Below are 20,538 nucleotides of genomic sequence, written 5' to 3' on the forward strand. Positions count from 1 at the left end.
GAACTGCAGACTAAATTGCAAGAATAGAAATGTGTAGCACTGGTGACCACTACACACCTTTTGGGTTGGCAGAAGAAAAAGAACGGCACCTGCCGCAGATGTATACTTTTTCATACTTCTGTTTAAAGAAGTACATTTCCTTTTATCTCCCTCTCTCTCTCAAAAAATAACCAAAAAACAACACAAACCAAAAACCACAAACCCCCAAAAAACCCCCAACCTTCAGCTTCTCTCCCTCCCTCCAAGTGTGCCTTTTGCTTATTCCATTTTCTCCCCCTCTGCCTCAAAGTTTACAATTTCTCTCTGCCCACAACACTCACCTCTTGCTGTGATTGTCATTTGTTTTCTGACTTTTTCCCCAGTAAGTTTTCACCCCTTAGACCTCTAGTTAGGTGTGACAGTTCTCAAATAGGAATTTCTTCAGTTGTACCTGATGCTTCCACCACACATAATAATGCCCTAGTACTCACCTGTACTATCCAGGAGGAAGGAAGCTGGAAGACCAGCAAATAGAGCTCTGAAGCATCAGTTACTTCTGCTTCCTAAAGCCCTCCTTGAGGACAAGTAGTAAGGCAAGAGCTATGAAAGGAACTAGTAGCTGCAGGGAGGGTGCAAACAGAGGTAGAGGAGACGTAAGCTTTGGTTTGCCTCAAACTAGTTCAAGACTACAGCAAGATATGGCCACGCTAGAGAAAGTACACAGTAGATGAATGGGAAGCAATAGGAGAGCTTCTGACACCAGCTGTAGGCTTGTTTACATCAGGAGACAGGGTATAAAGTAAGGACAGAGTCTCAAGGGGCATTTACCAATTTCACATAGCTAAGAGTTTTAAACGTTTTCTACAATGTTCTGCTAAATGTACAGAACAAAGGAAGTAGCCTAGAGTTCGATGTTTTCAAAAGCAAGCATTTTTTTCAAACTTGGGATAGCTAAGAAAACACTCAAAATCACTTTTGGAGAATATAGTTTCAGTGATTTTTTTTTTTTTAGGGACAAAAAAAAAATCCTTATGATTGAAAAAACCCCCTATGTAGTTTGCAGAAACCATGCAGATACACCTAACTAACTTGTCTTGATAACTGCTTGAAAGTTTGAAAGGATCTTATGAGCAAAACGGGGCACTTCTTTCGAAAATGCTAAATTCCAAAGTCATTCACTAGAGTCACCAGGGCTTTCTACATACTGGATGTTCCTCCCACTTTGTTAAAACTTTAAAGCTTCGTAGGTAAATTAAAAGCAAACAAATAGATTTTGCTCACGTTTAAAGAGGGGATGGGGAGTCAGGGACGAATCTCTTTTAGCACCTTAAGAACAAGAAGTTTCAGCACATTTTAGAAGTCAACTGTGTTTTGGAAATACAGTAAATGAGCAATTTCTTATTTTAATACACCGAAAATTGTGAGCTGGTCTCTCAATTTGCTAGCTTACAATGAATATGAAAACATAGTTTCCCATATTAGAGGGCTACCTTCAGTTCTTCTGTGCACAGGTAAATGAGGTTGCAGTGGTGACAGCAGGTTATCCAGGAGATTAAGTAAACTTTCTAAAACACCACTGTTGCTAAGCGATCTTTGGCCAATGCAAGAAAGCAACATGAAGACCCTAAAAATAAAATGTACATGTTTAAGACTTTATTTCTTTTCAGATCCAGTAATATTCTGAAATACCCCTTATAGAACACTATTCCCCTAGGTTTTCATCTTAGACACAAGCAGATCGCTGCAGAAAAAAGTACTGTGGCCCAGCAAGTGAAATGAATTTCACATTCTATTGTTGTAAGGATAATGCAGTATTTTAGGGAGAACATTTTCTCTTTTACCCTCAAGAGGTCAGCAGAGCATTCTGCTTCTTATATCTGAAACAAGATCTCAGGATTTCATAATTCCTTTTTAAAAATTATGCAAATATACATGTTGCTGTCCAAAAAAAGCAAAAAGCCACAGAACAGCAAATACGTTTGATTAAAATAAAATGCTAACGTTTAGAGCATCAAAGACTTCAATCAATAATCTGACATTATCAACACATCTAACACTGAATGCTCAACTCCATGCTTGTTTGCCCTTATCTCGGGGAAATCTTCTGTATTAAATGCTAATAGTGTGCTTTCCAGCCTCAATTTTACTTCTACTACACTAGAAGAGGAGCTCTATGATGAGGGTGCATTTAAGCCTGCCAAAGGAGAAGGCAGTCTTTGACACTGGGGGGCAATCCTGCTAGGTATGCAAAGATCTCCAAGTAAGGAAAAACAGCAATTTATTGTGGTGCAAGCACCAAAGAGCTGCAATAAATAACTGCAATCAGACATTTCTCATTTGCCATGCTTTTTGGGTACTGTTTCTTAAATCAATGGAATACATGGATAAGTATCCTTCAGTCACATTTTTGTCAATTCCAATGGTAACTTACAAGCAATGGGATTATTTAAGTGATCTGCAGGTTATGATACAGACTTATACCTTACCTGTCTTGTGGGAATATGAGAAGTTGTTCTGAATTGTATAATTCCTGCAGCACGTTTGAGAGAAACTGACCCCACCACCTTTCTCCTCCACAGAGCTGAACAAGCAGAAGGCCAGTGTGCAACCGTATCTTTGGGGTCCCGCTGATACACAGGTGTTTAAATAACTCTTCACAAGCTTGAGCATGAAAAGTACTTTGCAGAACCACAGGAACAGAGTGCCCTTTAAAGAAATGAGAACAAACAACTAAGTTAAAGGAGACAATGGCTTGAAAACATAGGAGGAAAAGGTTGACAGGAAGTTTTAAAAACTATTATCATTACATTAATTGGCAAAGGGAGTACAAAAGGGAGACGGTAATTTGCAGGTAACCCATAATGACCAGGCCGTTTGGTGAAAACCAAATTAGTGTCCTGTCAGTGCAAATACCCTCATGGAATCTACACAAAGCAAAAACCAAACCATTATTATGCTTAAAAATGGACCGGCACAGAAAATTACAAGACAGACACACCTATCTATCAATAGAATAATATTCTGCTTTCTTAAAAAAAAAAACCAACAAAAAACAACACACACAAAACAACACCACCCCCACCACCCCCGCCCCGCTCCTACTCAGACTTTTCAATTTTGATTGTCTTGGAACTCTTCCATGACTGCACCCCCCCAGTCCGCAGAAGCAATTTCTGCTTCCCCTCCCCACTTCTAACTGCCTAATCCATGCCCAGTGTTGTAAAGGCTTCGATGCTCACAGATCCTTCCACAAGCTGATTCTACCAATGAAACTACATGAGTGTTTTGCCCCAGCAGCCTTTTGCTACTTCAGCCAACTGAATCAACCCACAAAAGGATGAGACGACTATCTGAACAAAGGAATATGTAGTCAGAACTATGGAAAAGAGAGAAGGATCTTGACATGCTCTCCTGTCCTTTTTAGGAGCAGGAAGTGGTTAGGTCAGCTTGGTGTCACTGGTGAAACTTTACACTGTATGCTACCAGCTACTAAAATCATAGTAAAACATACCTGAACATAGTTTAAAAGCTTTATAGTAGGAAAGTACAGAACAAAAAACAGAAACACTTGCAAATTGTTTCTACTAACATGTCAAAAATATCAAAACCTCAAAAAATACTAACCATTGGAAGAATGAAGCAAACTAAGCAAAGTATCCAGTAAATATCTAATGATGGTGCGTAACTGTTCTGTGGATGACATCTGAATCAAGTCTTTTGGATCAGATTGCTCCTTCAGCGTTTTCCTGCTTGCACCTAAAGCTACTTTGAGCCTCTGAACAGCATGGTGAGCCAAGTTGAGTTGAAGTTGTAGCTGAATGCAGTCCTGGTAAGCAGAAAATACTCTGCTATCTTCTTCTACTGCCTTGTCTGGCTTTCGTAAAAAGTACTGGGCATTGTTAGCGCTATTGAGTGGCGGCAGGTCAATACTCTGCAGAAGGATTTCTAACCGATGACAGGCCAAATTGTACCTAAAGGGAAACATTCCAACACACAATTCAATAGACATCAGCAAATGGCAATACATTTGACAGTCATCCTGCCAGAAGGTGAGTTCTGGTCCATTTTGAATGCACTGTTAAAACAGATATTTAAAAAAAATAAAAAATACAGTGTAGTCTTTGTTACTGCTATAAAGATTGTAACAACTCTACAAAGGCAGAATTTTCTTTGGTCTGGAAAATATCAGAAGAAAAAACCCAAATCTATAACATTATGATATTGCAGAGTTTTAAATTAAAATAACTAGTAAGTACACAATTTTTTCTTCTAACCTGCATTGTATGTCTTCTTGCAATGCAACCATCATTGCCAAATGTTGGTCAATTTCTGGCTGATTTGCAGCTTCACCTTCTCCTCTGAGGGGATCATGCATTAGTTTCAGCTCATTTTCAAAGGGTAAGATATAGGTATGGCCATAATAAAATCCTAATGGGATTTTTGCTCTGGCATTTGTGCTACCATATCGTCCAATAACAGTGATCTGAAAAGAGAACACAACTATGCTGTAACACAATGGTATCAAAACAGGCAAAATAAACACCAAGTCAAAAATTCTTTAAAAATTTACAGCCAACTAAAGTTTGGACGGAAGAGAACTTAAGAAAAAGTTCACATGCTAAAAGACAGAGTATGCAGCCTTTCTCCTTTTACCTTCATAAACCTGCAAACTGGGGGTGGCAACAAGTCATGTAAAATAAGTGAATGTGTGCTGATGTCAGTAGCCACTACCAGTCGCCTTCCATCCACTTCTTCTCCTAAAGTCCAAATGTCAATTGACAAGGAGGCCAAATCTCCACAAGTGGGAATCAATACATCCGTCAGCAATATCGGTCTTCCAAAATCTAAAGTCACGAATCTTCTTGCTCCTAGGGGAAAAACACAAGGTTGCCTAAAATACAAGTGTGTGCTAAACAGCAAAGAGATGTTACTTCTCAAATAATAAAGCCATTGTTTATATATTGTTCAAAAGGTGTATATTTTAGGTTAAAAATAGCTGCACTACCTCAGAATCTCTCACTATAGCTTGCACCCTTTGATAAGAAAATTTTGGCTTCAACTTAAACTGTTATACTTCTTATGCATTATTTCAGAACAGGTGCTTTGTCCAGAGACCAAACATATTCCCCCAGCCCCCAGGATTTTTCAACTCAGTAAACATCACTGAATGCTGGGTCCTAAATTTCCAGATACAACAGAAATGAAAACTGAGAAACAGAATTTCTTTGGAAAACCAAGTGAGACTGTAGCTAAGCAACTTACTTAACACCCTGGAAAATATTCCACTTCTTATCAGAAAATAGGTCAAAACTATTATTATGAATTCTGGTTTTACCTGAGTGCATTCGCTCTATAATAATTGACTGATGAGGTGGAGGTTGAAGAAAATGTGAAGCGTGAGATATTGCAAGAGCAAGACCAGATCCAAGAGGATTCTGAGGAGTGAGAAAACACCAGTAAAACCAGGTCATTAAAATCTATGCATTTATAATAAGCTGTTATTTGCAAAACACTGTAAGAAAACCTCTTGTGATTTAAAAATGTAAAATTTTGACAATACCTCACTACATTCAGATTTGAGCATGAACCACCAAAATATGCTAACTACGAAGTTCAAAGGATTAATAACTCCTTATACAGTTGAGCTGCTTACAATTAAAAGAAACCATTGGAGTACTACAACAACTCTGCCTTGCTTTCATAAGTCTGTCTTTTCATACGATCTAAATTAGTCATACAGTTTTCACATCTCATCCAAATAAACATATATTTACTAGCACTCAAGTACAAATTAGATCCTGATAAGGCTTTACAGCATCTTGTTTCTACAAGAAAAACAATAAAAAATAATTACCGTTCTAGACTTGCTTGTATTTTTATTATGTGCTGCAAGGTTAACTGTTGGGGGATCAATGACTGAACCTGGGAAAAGCTGAGCAAGCTCTGCATTAATAACAGCAGAAACTGCCTCATTAGGTGGAGTCAAAGGTGGAGTCATGAACAGAGGAGTTGTTTTTGGTGTGGGTGGAATGACATCTGAAGGATGGATAAAGAACCCTGGGCCTACTACTGGATTAGAAGGCACGGAGTTATGAACAGGACCAACTGCTGATGCTGCTGCCGCCGCCGCTGCTGTCGTCTGATGCAGTTTTGCTTCCAGCTTTGCTTTCTGTGGGTAAAATCAAAGCAGTGTATGTAGCAGATAATACTGCTTGGGAACACAACAGTAGTACTGAACTACAAGTTCAACTTCCATTATAAAACTAGATTTAATAAATACAAGCCACCTTCAGCACAAGCATGTTAGATGTCCAACCATAAGCTGAAAAATCAAACTCTATTCAATTTGACCTCACTTGTTGAGGAACATGAGTAATGAAGTAATTCATTGGAGTAATAAAAAAAAAATGTAAAAACCTACAACTGAACAGCAAAGTAGAGTCAATACAGTCAAGCTTCATACTGACAATGGCTTTATGACCGATACTTCCCTGTGCTGGCAATCATGCTTCTCAGTTCAGCGGGCTTTTCAATTTCAGACTGATATATGTATGTACTAAGACTTAGTTTTGATTACAAACTCCCAACCCACCCTCAAAATACACAAAAACAAGTCTGAAAGACCAAAACAGTATGGGAGACACTCTTAGTATTTTGTTTAATAAGAGTGATCCTCGGTGCAGAGCTGTTCCTTCTTCAAATACACTATGGAGGAAAAAACTAAAAAAAAAAAAAAAAAAAAAAGAAAAAAGAAAAAAAAGAGGCAACTAGCTCTGCAACTACTTTCTCCGCTTTTGAAGTTTAGAGACAGCATTAAAAAATAGCCAAATAGCCTCCAACCTGTTGCTGAAGCTTCAAAAGCTGCTGCTGTTTCTCTTGCAGCACCTGGAGCTGTTGCTCGGCTGAGGCCATTGCATGAGAGAGAGACTGCAAAGCTACCTGGGCTGCTGAACTCAGTGCTGTCGAGGCTTCCCCAACCGTTCCCGAAGAGAGGCCACCAACTGCTGGGGTAACCCCAAAGGTACTCACTGGCATGAAACAAACAAACAAACCCAAACAAAACAAAAACATGTATGTAGAAAAGAAATTATAAAACACAGCTTTAATTTAATTCCTTACTAATTGTTAAGAGCAATTCAAAAACTGGAAAAAGGTCTCCTTTTACCCAGTTCTTGCTACAGAGTAACATCTTGAATTACAAACTATATGGTTTACAGACTATGCACACTCGTCATATATGCATTTTTGTTACACAAGAGTCACCTAATGCCCTGGAACTCCTTTGCCACATAAGGCTGCAAGGTAAATATGTAAGCTTGTATGTTTTACTCTCTGATAGAAACAAATTTGTTTAAATTAATAAATTTGAAATCCAGTTTGTTTGTTAAGCTCTAGGAAGTTTAACTTCATGTATAGTAACTACTTTTTAAAAAATTCAACACTTATAAAACTACAAGTAATCTGTTTGTTAAACCATGCTCATTATGTCCAATTAAAAATATCATATTGTGGAACTATGCTAAGTAGAAAAAATGAAAAACTGTATATACCAGTAAACGTACTTGCATCGTCCCTTTCTATTCTAGTTCCATCACTTGTTGAAACACAGGTAAAGTGCAGAGGTTCAACTTCCAGAAGTCCAGTAAGGGAAGTAAAACTACCTTCGGCAGCTGCACAGCTACTTATTTTCCCATTTCCTGAAAGAGAAATAAATACCTGCACAATCAGCTAATGTTTTCTTGCTAGTGACATTTCAAGTCCTGCAGAGTCAAAAGGGACAACTAAATATAATCCACATATTACTTCACCTTGTGAAACAAACACCTTAGCACTATCACATCCACAATATAAACAGATGCATACTTCAAAATGGATAATGCTGCCAAATCCGAACAGAGTATCTTAAGTCAAATTATCAAATGCGACAGCAGAATCATAGTGTAACCTTCTAAACTCCAGAAATAAATTACATATGGATGCTCTATTCTTTCCTACACTGTGAGAAAATTAGCTTGCAAAAATACACTGATGTTACCAGAAAGGAAGAGAAAGTAAGTAAAAGACCAACTAAGATCATACACTAAGTTAGCACAAAAACTAAACTATTATTCAATATGCTAACAAATTCACAGTGTTCTACAGAGGGAGGGATGGGAAAGAGATGGACAAGAGGATACAAGAAAGGTAAAGTCACTAGGACTGATGAATATGCTTGCTATGAAAAGAATTTCCTGACAGGGAAAAATTGTCTTGTTCTTTGAACATTCTGTGGCCTAAAGATTCACCGATTACCACAGTATCACGGTATGTTTGGGATTGGAAGGGACTTCAAAAGATCATCTAGTCCAATCCCCCTGCTGGAGCAGGAACGCCTAGGTGAGGTCGCACAGGAACATGTCCAGGTGGGTTTTGAATGTCTCCAGAGAAGGAGACTCCACAACCCGCCCTGGGCAGCCTGTTCCAGTGTTCTGTCACCCTCACTGAGAAGAAGTTTTTTCTCAAATTTAAGTGGAACCTCTTGTGTTCCAGCTTGATCCCATTACCCCTTGTCCTATCATTGTTTGCCACCGAGAAGAACCTGGCTCCATCCTCGTGACACTCACCCTTTATATATTTATAGACATTAATAAGGTCACCCCTCAGTCTCCTCTTCTCCAAACTAAAAAGACCCAGCTCCCTCAGCCTTTCTTCATAAGGGAGGTGCTCCACTCCCTTAATCATCTTTGTTGCCCTACACTGGACTCTCTCCAGCAGTTCCCTGTCCTTCTTGAACTGAGGGGCCCAGAACTGGACACAATATTCCAGATGGGGTCTCGCCAGGGCAGAGTAGAGGGGAAGGAGAACCTCTCTCGATCTACTAACCACCCCCCTTGTAATACACCCCAGGATGCCATTGGCCTTCCTGGCCACGAGAGCACAGTGCTGGCTCATGGTCATCCTGCTGTCCACCAGGACCCCCAGGTCCCTTTCCCCTACACTGCTCTCTAATATGTAATTTCCCAACCTATACTGGAACCTGGGTTTGTTCCTGCCCAGATGCAGGACTCTACACTTGCCCTTGTTAAATTTCATCAGGTTATTCCCCGCCCAACTCTCCAGCCTGTCCAGGTCCCGCTGGATGGCAGCACAGCCTTCTGGCGTGTCAGCCACTCCTCCCAGCTTAGTGTCATCAGCAAACTTGCTGATAGTACACTCTATCCCCTCGTCTAAATCGTTAATGAATATATTGAATAATACTGGCCCCAGTACTGACCCCTGAGGCACTCCACTAGATACTGGCCTCCAACTAGACTCTGCACCATTGACTACCACTCTCTGGCTTCTCTCCTTAAGCCAGTTTGCAGCCCACCTCACTACTTTATTGTCTAGATCACACCTCCTCAACTTAGCTGTGAGGATGCTGTGGGAGACTGTGTCAAAGGCTTTACTGAAGTCAAGGTAGACCACATCCACCGCTCTGCCATCATCCATCCACCTTGTTACATTCTCATAAAAGGCTATGAGGTTGGTCAAGCATGACTTACCTTTGGTAAAGCCATGCTGACTGCCCCTAATAACCCTCTTATCCTTGATATGCCTTGAGATGGCACCAAGGATAAGTTGTTCCATTACTTTCCCAGGGACGGAGGTGAGGCTGACCGGTCTATAATTACCCGGGTCCTCCTTCTTGCCCTTTTTGAAGACTTGAGTGACATTTGCTTTCCTCCAATCCTCAGGCACCTCTCCCGTTTCCCAAGACTTGGCAAAGATGATGGAGAGCGGTCCAGCAATGACTTCAGTCAGCTCCCTCAGCGCCCGCGGATGCATCCCATCTGGACCCATGGATTTATGGATGTCCAGACTATTTAATTGCTCCCTAACCCAGTCCTCATCGACTAAAGCAAACTCCTCCATTGACCTGGCTTCATCAGGGGTCTCAGGGGTACAGGGCTCCCCAGGACAGCCTCCGGCAGAGTAGACAGAGACAGAGACAAAGAAGGCATTCAGTAATTCTGCCTTCTGCCACCAGGGCACGCACCCCATTCATCAGTGGGCCTACATTGCCTCTGGTATTAGTTTTATCTGCTATGTATTTGAAAAAGTTCTTTTTTCTGTCCTTGACCCCTCTCGCCAGCTGTAATTCTAAGGAGGCCTTGGCTATCCTAGCTGCCTTCCTACATCCTCTAACAGCAGCCTTATATTCCTCCCAAGTGGCCAGCCCCTGCTTCCATGACCTGTAAACTCTCCTCTTCTGCTTGAGCACACCCAACAGATCCCTATTCAACCACACAGGCCTCCTGGCTCCCTTCCTTGACTTCCTACGTGTGGGGATGCTCTGATCCTGAGCGTGGAAGAAGCAATCTCTGAATGCAATCCAGCTATCTTGGGCCTCTTTTCCTTCAAGCAGTCTTGCCCATGGGATTTCCCCCAGCAATTGCTTGAAAAGGCCAAAGTTAGCCCTGCTTAAGTCCAGAGCTGCAATTCTACTTGCTATTCTGTTCCTGCCACACAAGATGCTGAACTCCACCATCTCGTGGTCACTGCAACCCAGGCAGCCCTCAACCTTTACTGCTTCGACCAGACCCTCCTTGTTAGTGAGGATGAGATCCAGCAGTGCTCCTCTCCTAGTCAGCTCCTCCACCATCTGCATGAGGAAGTTCTCGTCAATGCACTGGAGGAATCTCCTGGACTGTGGCTGGCTGGCTGAATGGTCCATCCAGCAAACATCAGGGAAGTTAAAATCACCCACAACAACAAGGGCCTGTGACCGTGAGGCCACTCTCAGCTGCCCATAGAAGGCCTCATCAACTTCCTCAGCCTGATCTGGTGGCCTGTAATAGACACCCACAACAGTGTCAGCCCTGCCAGCCTGCCCCTTGGTCCTGACCCATACACTCTCAACTCGCTCGTCGTTCGCTCCTGGGAAGAATTTAGTACATTGTAGTTGCTCTCTCACGTAGAGAGCAACTCCACCACCACGCCTGGCTGGCCTGTCTTTCCTGAAAAGGGCATAGCCATCCATGACCACATTCCAGTCATGTGAACTGTCCCATCATGTTTCTGTAATTGCCACCAGATCATAATCTCCCGACCGAACATAGGATTCTAACTCCTCCTGCTTATTCCCCATGCTGCGCGCATTGGTGTACAGGCATTTCAGGGAGTGAGCAGAGCACACCAATTTCTCCCTAAGGGCATAGGAGGCCACCCGGTCCTCATCAGTTTTAGAATGCAGCCCCACTGGGACAAGCCCAGCTACAACCTGATAGGATAGATACAAAAATGTTTTTAAGGTACTATAATGCCTTTGAAATAGAAAAAACATCTCATTAAATCTGTAATATTTAAGTAGAAGAGTGACATAGGGCAGCTTCCCATTTCAGAAAAATCCATTTAGGTTTCTCTGCCTACAAGATGGTTGCTAGTCTATATGAATAAGAACATATCTCAAGGAAGCTGCTCAGGAGAAATGACAGATGCTTCCTAGATAAGTCTGACCCAGGGTATGACAGCAGTCTGTTTAATCTCGAGCCTCTTCTTAGATCTTCTACAGGATAAGAAAATAAGGGATTCCAGAAAGAAGCTTTTTTTCCTTGCCCTAAGGGCTACAGGAAATATAAGACATCTCACGAAGCAATAGAATATCTTGAACTTCATTATGTACAGCTATAAAACAGATGGAAAGTATAAAACCACATCTCCACTAAAGCGAACCAGTATAATAGAGAGAATTACCAATTCTTCCATAATAGATTACTGTTAAACTTACGTACCTGACAGAACATCAGACAAATCAATTTCATCTGACTGTACTCCAATGCTGCTGTTGTACACATTTTTACAAGAAGAGCCACTTATTTCCAAATCAAACAGAACTGGATCAAAAGGTGAACTATATAATCCATATCTGCAAATGGAATAAGACAAACAGCGCTATTCAAACAATAAGAATTTATATAGAATTACTTACAGAAAAAGGAAAAGTATTTCATCATCAGGATTATATTCCAAACTATTCTTAGAAATTACCACTTACTCATATTTCATTGAAGTAATGTATTAGGTGACCTTTTCAAACAGCTTATGATGCTAAATAAGTAACGTTACTAATTAGTTTTGAAGATGTAATACTGTCCTGAGAACATGACACATAATCACACTCAGACTTGTAAACTAGAACTACAAGCCTTAGACAATTAGCCACACCAACACGCATGCCTACGCATGGTAAATCAGAGATTTATCTGAAGTCAACAAAAACACAGTACTGTTTTCCAAAACAGCAAAAGAAATTCCACCTCAGCTTGTTCTTCCAGCTGAAGTAAGAAGGAAAAAGGAAATGCTGCTAGGGATACAAATCAACACTTGAAATATCTCAACAGCAGAAAATCTCATTACTCCTACTCTAGCAGTACTGCAGGGGAAAAAAATTACACATTCACTCAGGTAAGAAGGTGGTCCCAAATCAATTAAGGTATTTTAAGCCAAGGAAAATCCAAAGTAATAACAAAATCAATGTTGTGGGGTTTTTTTTGTGTACTAACACGTATTAACAGCAACTGACACACAGAGAAAAACATGAAAATTGGGCCAATTTATTAAGCAGGAGAAGAAAGAAAGAATGCACCTGTGGAGGTACAAAAGTGAGAAAGATATAACACTTCTCACTTTGACTGGCAAGAGCCAAAACAAATACGAAGTATTTCCATGAACACACCGACAGCTACAGAAGGTTCCTCCAGCCCCTTTTCCCTCTGCCTCTGAGCAGCTTCTCTGTTCTTTAGCAGACAAGGAAAGCTCCCAGCAGGTAATACCGAGAAGGCTGGAGTGTTTAAATATATTTTTTGAGTCATGAAAGGATAAACGTCTGCATGAACACTACAACACCAGCAACAAGGCAGAACAGGTTCTACATTCCTCTGAACGTTAAAACACTTCTACCTTGGCTGGGTTCAATGCTTTTTGACACACTATACTAAGACCATAACTAGACAGAAAATTATGTTATACAGAAAGGCAATAATTGCTACTGATTGTCAAAAAAAAAAAAAAAAAAAAGAGAAGAAAGAAAATCTGACATTTAATATACATTCCGCAACCAAGTTATTTAGAAGCATCCACAAAGTAGCAAATTTAAGATGACAACTTTATACCAAGAACAATACAGGTTGCTCTCTACAAGCATGTACTGCAGAGAAATAGTACACACCGCACATCTAGCAAAACTGACGTATTTGTTCTATGACATTTTTTCATAAGCAAAGTAAGACAACGTGCTACTGTAAAGTGGTTACAAGAATACACAAAAATGTTCAGACAAAATTCAGCAGGGCATCTTCAGTCTGATTTACAAACTCAATAAATTAGGTCAGCTCAACACTAACACTTGTATGATTTCAGTTACAAGTTTGATTTATTAGGTAAGAAGAGATAAAAACTAAAAAGGGGTTACAAGAGCTTTGTAGAACAGGACTGGAATTCAAATGTATTGCAGAGTTAAGTATATTCTGTCCAACCCAGATATATTTCAATAAGCATAGTGCCTTTTACTACTCCTTCAGCATAAATGACCAAGTTAACAGTTTAAATCTGCATTAGCGACACTTTTCAGAAAAGGATATAGAAGTTACATCAACAAAACAAAGCAAACACAAAACCACACACACAAAAAACCCCAAACAAAAAACTGAACCAACAAACAAAAACCCAAAGAATGAATCAACAGTGTCACTAAAAACCCCACCACCCTATTCATCTACACAGTAATTAATATGTACTGTGTGAAATAATTCTTCTGCTTCACTCAGAGATCTCAACTGGATTAACATTTACAATTTTGTGTATCACAATTCAAGGAAGATAAGGACTAAAGAAAACAGCTCAAGGAAATGTTTAAAGAATGGCTACAGATCAGCTCTTTATTGCCCAGGTGCACAGTACACAAACTGTGATTCTGTGACTAAAAGGCTTCAGTTGCAGTGGGAGAGATTTCAGCTTAGACGTGGGCAGAATGAGTTCAAGTGTTAAGGATAATTAAGCCATGTAACAGCTTACAATATTTAGAATAACTAAATTTCCACTATTACTTTAATCACGTGCTCTCACAAACAGGCTGGAGAAATTAGTCAGATTTGCTAGAGACAAACAAACATGCTTTGTTGTAGAACAGCCTAAAAAACTGTCTGAAATCCCTTTTTTCTTGTTCCGTAAACTCCAAGTCATGTAACACATAAAATTTGGCCTTATCCTTGCAAGTTTTACTTGCTTTATTGTGACACACAATAGTAAAATGACTACTACTCTGCCTGAAGACAACATAAATGCACAGAACCTTTAAGTAGACAACTGCTTTTATTTGATTACCAAATATGAGGCTATTGTACCAGGGAACAATGACAAGAAAAAAACAACACTAGAAACTCTGCAACACAAATGGACACAAATACGTGAGAATACAATTCAAGGAGAGAGAACAGAAAAAGTGCAAAGCAATGGCTGCCTACTAATTTTTTTTTTTTAAATATGTATTAACACTTATCTTCTACATTAAAAAAGAGAAATTACAGTATCTCTTGATATGTAGACATACGAAGCAAAGGTCAGTAAATTCTGTCTGAATTAGTAAACTCAGTCAAGAAATAGTCAGTCCTCGCTAGAGAGAGAGCTATAGTAATAAAACATGGGATTAGACAGATGTGTTTGCCACTATTCTTATCCTAACTGTGGGGATACTGAGTTAAAAGAGGAAGGAGATTTAGTTCCAAGAAGAAAATCAGTAAAACATTATCTAGAAACATTCAGAAAACCTAAGCTTGAAGGATGCCAGGAGCAGGGTCTCACTTCTGAGACCTCCCCTTGCGTTGCAGACAGCTGTGTTCACCACTAAGTGTTGTGAAATGTCACATGTGCAAAACTCAGAAGTAGGCAACTGGAAAGGAAAAAAAAATTCCATTTCATATATGCTGTCTAAAGGAGGTACAATCTATGTAAAGGAACAAGTCATTTCCTACAGAAAGCTGCATTCTCATGTCAAGTAGAATTCTCATGTTTTCCTCCTACATTCAGTTTCTACAGAAAATTGAACATGAAAAGAAAAACCTTTTATTTTTCCAGTTAACTTTGTCTAATTTTCAAAATTCTCCGTTATCCAGTCACCACTTCTATAGCCAGGATAAGTCTTCTAATCAACTACAAATATGATGGTGAAATAAAATCTCAATTGAGAAGAAGAATGTAGTAGAGAGCATGATATAGATCCAAGTATAACACCTGACAAAAAGGTTTTGTCAAGTATTTTGTAATTTTAATCCTTTAAATTAAATCAAACCAATTAAAAAAAAAAAAAAATCAAACAACCAACAAAAAAACAATGACAACAACAAAAACAACAAAAATCCTGCCCTCCAAACTTATCTTACTACATTTTCAATTTTATCTGGAGATTCTGAATTAAGCTCTACCATACCTCTTCTACCTTGACCTTGCTTTACTTAGAGGAAAACTCTTCGCCCAAATCACAACGGAAGGAGCTACCTAACAGCAGCATGTTCCCATCATCGTAATATGATTTTCAAAACTGCTACAAAACTGAACCACCAGCGATTTCCTTTGGGTATCATGTAAATCCAAAGTTAAATGGCCAATCAGTTCTACATGTAAAAGATGCAACATCACAGTCTGAAACTACATTGATATATAATTTATGGTGAGAACTTGCGTTTCCAGTAAATTACACTTAAAATCTGGTCTTTAGTAGCAATATATTAAATGTAGGTCAGCCTACAGAGAAACTACAATTTTGTGTAGAATTATGCAGAACTGAAACTGGTCAGTTCCCTTCCATACCCAAAATAGGACATGCTTTATTAATCCTTACACTAACTTAAAGATTGCATACTTCAAAGATTACATACACATTTGCTGATTTAAAGTGCACTGTAAATTGCAAGACAGCAATTAAATTCACCTTAAACTTTGCACAAGTCAAAACTATTTTCCAGAGCTGTAGCGAATTAATCCTTCCTCAAACAAATATGGCAAAATGTAACTTTTTTCAACAGCTAACCTTTTCAGAACACCAGAGGATGGCATTAGACAGTTTTTGTGTTTGTTTTTATTAAGTTTACAACCACCACATTTCTTGATACCTTGTTTGAAGTAATGCTTCCATAGGTGTTAGGCGATCCTGCAACTGTCGGGATACAGCAGTTAGCAATGATGCACAAGCTGTACTACATCCTGCCAAATCTTCATCCTTCACATAATTCAGCAATACAAAATACCAATACACAGATCCTGCATAAAAAAAAATAATTTCAGGTGAAACATGATGTGAATTTCCCACTCAGAAAACAAACTTTGAAACATTATCAATGGAAGTGACAAAGGAAGTATCTAATGGTTGCTGAATACAGACTAGGAAGCTTTCTCCCCCTCCCCTTTTTTTGTGACTTAGAATTAGAATTTAGAATCATTCTGTAACCATTAGTTTCCACAAGTACTTCAATTTCTCTTATTAATTCGTAAGTGAAGAAAAAAGGTTCCCAAGAAACAGCTTTGCACATATTTCTTTCATTGCTTTTGCCCACTGCTTCTACTAAGCACAACAATCAAAATGCTCTTGATACACTAAGGTGCTAGGCTAGGGTTTCCAATCCCTTCAGAGTCAAGCCTTACTCTAGAATCAACTCTTCCTCTCCTCTTATCCTCTGTTTTTGGCTGCTGTCTCCTGGTGCTTTATCTGCTGGAGGTACTGTTTCCTTACAGATCAGTTCTGGGAGCACAGGGCAATGGTTCTGTATGCAAAGACAAACCTCAGCTTCCTCCTCCTACTCGCCTGTGTATTCCATACCCTTAACAGCAGTATGTTAAATGTTTCTACCTTGGTGGTAGCACAACAAGCACTTTGTATAGCAAACTAATTTTCCTGCAACACCCCTTGGTGATGCCAAGCTAGATGCAATCCAACAATGTCATACTATGAAAAAGACAAAGCAGGTCTTGTCACCCAAAATACAAGTGCTAAAGTCATCCTTACATTCTATCTGGCACTCAAAAGGCTTCAACAAGGTGCTAGGATACCATTACTCTCCAATATAGATGAGGAAGGAATTTAGTTAAAAATTTTCTTTCATTGCAGAAGTAACTGAAGTGGATTGCTAGTTGGCCATCATTTGGATAGCCAGGCTACCTGGAATAAATCTCCTAATTTTCAGAAATAACAGACAATCCTAACACTCATTTATGGCAACAGAATCTGTCATTGCTGAAGACCTTTGGAAATTCTTTCAAAACTTACTTAAGCTCTCCCAAAAATGTCAGTGCCTTAGCATTCTGTTTTAAGCAAGCTAATTTGCTTATAATTCCATCATCTACAAACGCGTACTTCATACTTGGATACAACCTGACCAGATCACTGCAAGAAGCAGTGTGTGCTAACTGAGCAATTACTGAATTCGTATTTCACTAAAGAGTCCAACAAAACATGCCAAACAACAAATGCACTGTGTATTTTTATGACAACAAACGCATACATACCACCTGTTGCAGCAGCAGGCAAAAGAGGCATATTGTCAAGTAAAGCTTTTAGAAGAACTGATCCAAACCCCTGTTGTGTGGGGTCACACCTGCCATTGCTACAAAGAAACACACGGACATTTTAACATTTAATTAAGTCAGAACAAAACACGACATCTCCGCTAGAAAATGAAGTGGAAAGAAAGACTCATGTTCTTTGAAGTTATACCCTAACACATTTTTCCTCAACAGAAGATCTTCCAGATCTTGTTGCTTTATAAATTTAGTGTGAAACAATAACAAACACGTACATAAAATTCAGACTGCATGTAAACTCCCCAAATAGATATAAAATATAAATATATAAAAAAATAAACATCAATAATTAATACTGACCTGATGCATAGTGCAAGAAATCGTGCACATTTGTGAGCTATGCTCCGCCCAGCTTCAAAGAAGCAAACACGTATTATATCAGAGACACATTTACGTGTTTTAGAAAGCAAGCTGTCATTTCCTTCCTTTGAGCTGTGAAAACAAGTTGCATACTTCAGAGAACCACATCAAACTGTACTTTTTTTTTTTAACAGAGCTGATACTGAGAAATAGTCGTGCTAATTCAAACACTATTTCTCTCGTACCTGCCAGGTCCATTTGAATACACCCCAGCCAGCCAACAAAGCGTGTCTAGTACAAGACTCTGAGCATGTTCTGTAGTCAGACCATCATCTGTCTTCTTGCAAAGGGTGGTGAGCAGCTTCTCATGGAACTCTGAAAACTGTAACATGGCACATCGTTGAACTCTAAGGAGGAGGAGAAGGAAATAAAAAACAGAATTATCCAAGAGGGCCATTCTCCCATGAAATTGTCCCTCCAGCTTTGTATTCTGTCTTAGAAGCAGCAAATAAAAGATGCCTATGTGACAGTGGAACTAGTACACAAGCATATATGATACTTTCCATGCACACATTCCTCATCTTCGTGTTCTCTGCTCAAAGAACTTCCTAGGTTACTGTATATTTACTAACCTTCAGGGATTTTTTTTTTTCCTATTCACTTCTAAACCTAAACAAACTTTCATCATCTACAACGCCCTTTGACAGCAATTTGCATGTATCTTTTTGCAGCCTCTCTGCTCTCTTTTAAGGCCATTACAGACAGTGCCACCACTGTGGGGTGGCAGTTGGTAATACAAATTAAATACTGTATTAATTGTATTTACATCTGTAGTACCAATCTATAGAAAAATTATCCAAATTTATGAGTAAGAATTTGTTAGTTAAATTTTATTCTGAACTTTTTGACAATATACTCTCTGCTGTAAGAAACAAGACAACACGTGGAAATAGAGAGATGGTTCCTTTAAAAATAATCTGTTCAAATAATTTACCTAATTTACCAGGAAAACTTATTTACACTGGTCTTTTCGAGTCAGGCAAATAATCACTCAACATACAATTTTATGCATGGCGTTATTCTATTGCAACTTGCACAGCACGGTTGAACTCAGCTAAACTCACCATTTACAGGATTTTCCGTACAAACTTCATTTATGAAATGACAACTTGAAACAGTAGTTTGTCCAGAGCTATTTTGAAAAAACTAAGTACTTCATGAGAAGTGTAACTAAAGCTAAGGTATTTTAGAATTAAAAAACACCTACTAACCTTTCCTTTGAAATGGAAGTTTTTTTAAATCTTCTAATTGTTACAGACACTTCTTGAAGTAAGTCACAGCCTCTCAGATTATCTGATTTTCTTGAAGAATTAGTGGCTTCAATTTTGCTAGATGGCTTTTCCTGATTTTTTTTTTGGGGGGAAAAAAAGAAAATTCCATAAACCACATTGCTTTTCACTACTTCATTTCTATACCTTGTTCAGTGAGATAAATAAAGTTCAGTAAAATCTCTCACACAGCTTCAGCATAGTACTAAAATAGACTACTTTTATTCACTAATTGCTTTAATACAGAACATTAAATTTAACAATGTTCTATAATTTATTATGTTCTAACCATTCTAATAAAGTCCACAAGACGTACATCGTATTATTCAGTCTTACAACTACAATGATCAAGAGCAAAATACACATACACACACACACCACACATAAATCTTCATAAGAGGATGAGGTGTATCAGCTACTGAAAACACTCATGTAAACAGAGGTTTCAAAAAGAAGTGGTTGGGATGGGAAGGGGCACAACAGACCTCTTCATCTAAATTTGCACAGAAGAAACAACTCAGATATGTTGAAATGCGATTCTTGAAGGTGTCAACAAACTGTCAACTCTTCAAAAAATAATTTTTAACGGACCTTATTTATCCTAACAGCTGTTCCATTTTCAGATTACAGAGCTCACGCCAATTCTACAAATTTATCACAGACATCTTTCTTGGCTATTCATTACCTTGCCTGCTGCAACTTTTGCCAACAATGAAGCAAGGGAATGGCCCTTGTTAGTCTGCGGTTTTAGAGATGGTATTCTAACAACTGGTCTTATGCCACCATTGCAGATTTCTTCTGTTCCTCTGTCATTCACTGCTTTAACGTGAATCAAAAATGAGCGGTACTTGCCACCAGCCATGCCTACAAGTGGAGGGGACAAAAAAGGGGTAGTGCAGAGAATTTTCGTAGTTTACTAAGGCAAGTTGTAAACAGATTTCAACTTCACAGAGATAGTCTACAAGCAAAACTCAGCTACATTAATCACAGTACTTTAGCATCAGTTTGAAAAGGTAACTCACAATTGTGTTACACAGCAAAATTTGTCAACGTGAAAATAAATACAAACCAAAGTCTGCCTACAAAAGTACGAGATACACTTTAGTCAAACACTCTTCGAGCGAACAGCATAATACACCAGTTTACCTTTAACAAGCTTTGGACTTGTTAGTGTCAACATTCCAGCATGTCCTGATAGATCTAGTCCAGTAGCCAGCCATACTGGACCGCAAAGTATATCTTCCTTGTGTTCCTCCAGAAACGGACACAATCTAAGACCTTAAAACAGAAGAGTAATATGGACTTGACTCATAAGTCACAAAATCTCATCATTTTCATT

At 39.0% G+C, this 20,538-nt stretch overlaps 1 protein-coding gene across 7 annotated transcripts in view; it reads right to left on the reverse strand.

Moving 5' to 3' along the window:
• The window catches only part of BIRC6 (baculoviral IAP repeat containing 6), a 183,831-nt gene that overhangs the window by 115,060 nt on the left and 48,233 nt on the right, over positions 1-20,538 (reverse strand). For 3 of the 7 annotated variants that reach the window (XM_082047542.1, XM_082047539.1, XM_082047536.1), the window contains exons 15-31: positions 20,346-20,477; positions 19,885-20,063; positions 19,143-19,273; positions 18,117-18,278; positions 17,872-18,003; positions 17,497-17,594; positions 16,107-16,254; positions 11,733-11,866; positions 7,530-7,676; positions 6,820-7,007; positions 5,834-6,148; positions 5,315-5,414; positions 4,633-4,847; positions 4,254-4,462; positions 3,604-3,950; positions 2,466-2,685; positions 1,470-1,603 (exon numbers count right to left, since the gene is read on the reverse strand). In XM_082047542.1, the coding sequence (XP_081903668.1) occupies positions 1,470-1,603; positions 2,466-2,685; positions 3,604-3,950; positions 4,254-4,462; positions 4,633-4,847; positions 5,315-5,414; positions 5,834-6,148; positions 6,820-7,007; positions 7,530-7,676; positions 11,733-11,866; positions 16,107-16,254; positions 17,497-17,594; positions 17,872-18,003; positions 18,117-18,278; positions 19,143-19,273; positions 19,885-20,063; positions 20,346-20,477 (2,991 nt within the window). The remainder of the gene's footprint in view (positions 1-1,469; positions 1,604-2,465; positions 2,686-3,603; positions 3,951-4,253; positions 4,463-4,632; positions 4,848-5,314; positions 5,415-5,833; positions 6,149-6,819; positions 7,008-7,529; positions 7,677-11,732; positions 11,867-16,106; positions 16,255-17,496; positions 17,595-17,871; positions 18,004-18,116; positions 18,279-19,142; positions 19,274-19,884; positions 20,064-20,345; positions 20,478-20,538) is intronic. The other 4 variants (XM_082047541.1, XM_082047537.1, XM_082047538.1 and 1 more) reach the window with 4 other exon arrangements.

This window comes from Streptopelia decaocto (genome assembly GCF_964273445.1).
Source record: "Streptopelia decaocto genome assembly, chromosome: 3".
NCBI classification, from domain to species: domain Eukaryota; kingdom Metazoa; phylum Chordata; class Aves; order Columbiformes; family Columbidae; genus Streptopelia; species Streptopelia decaocto.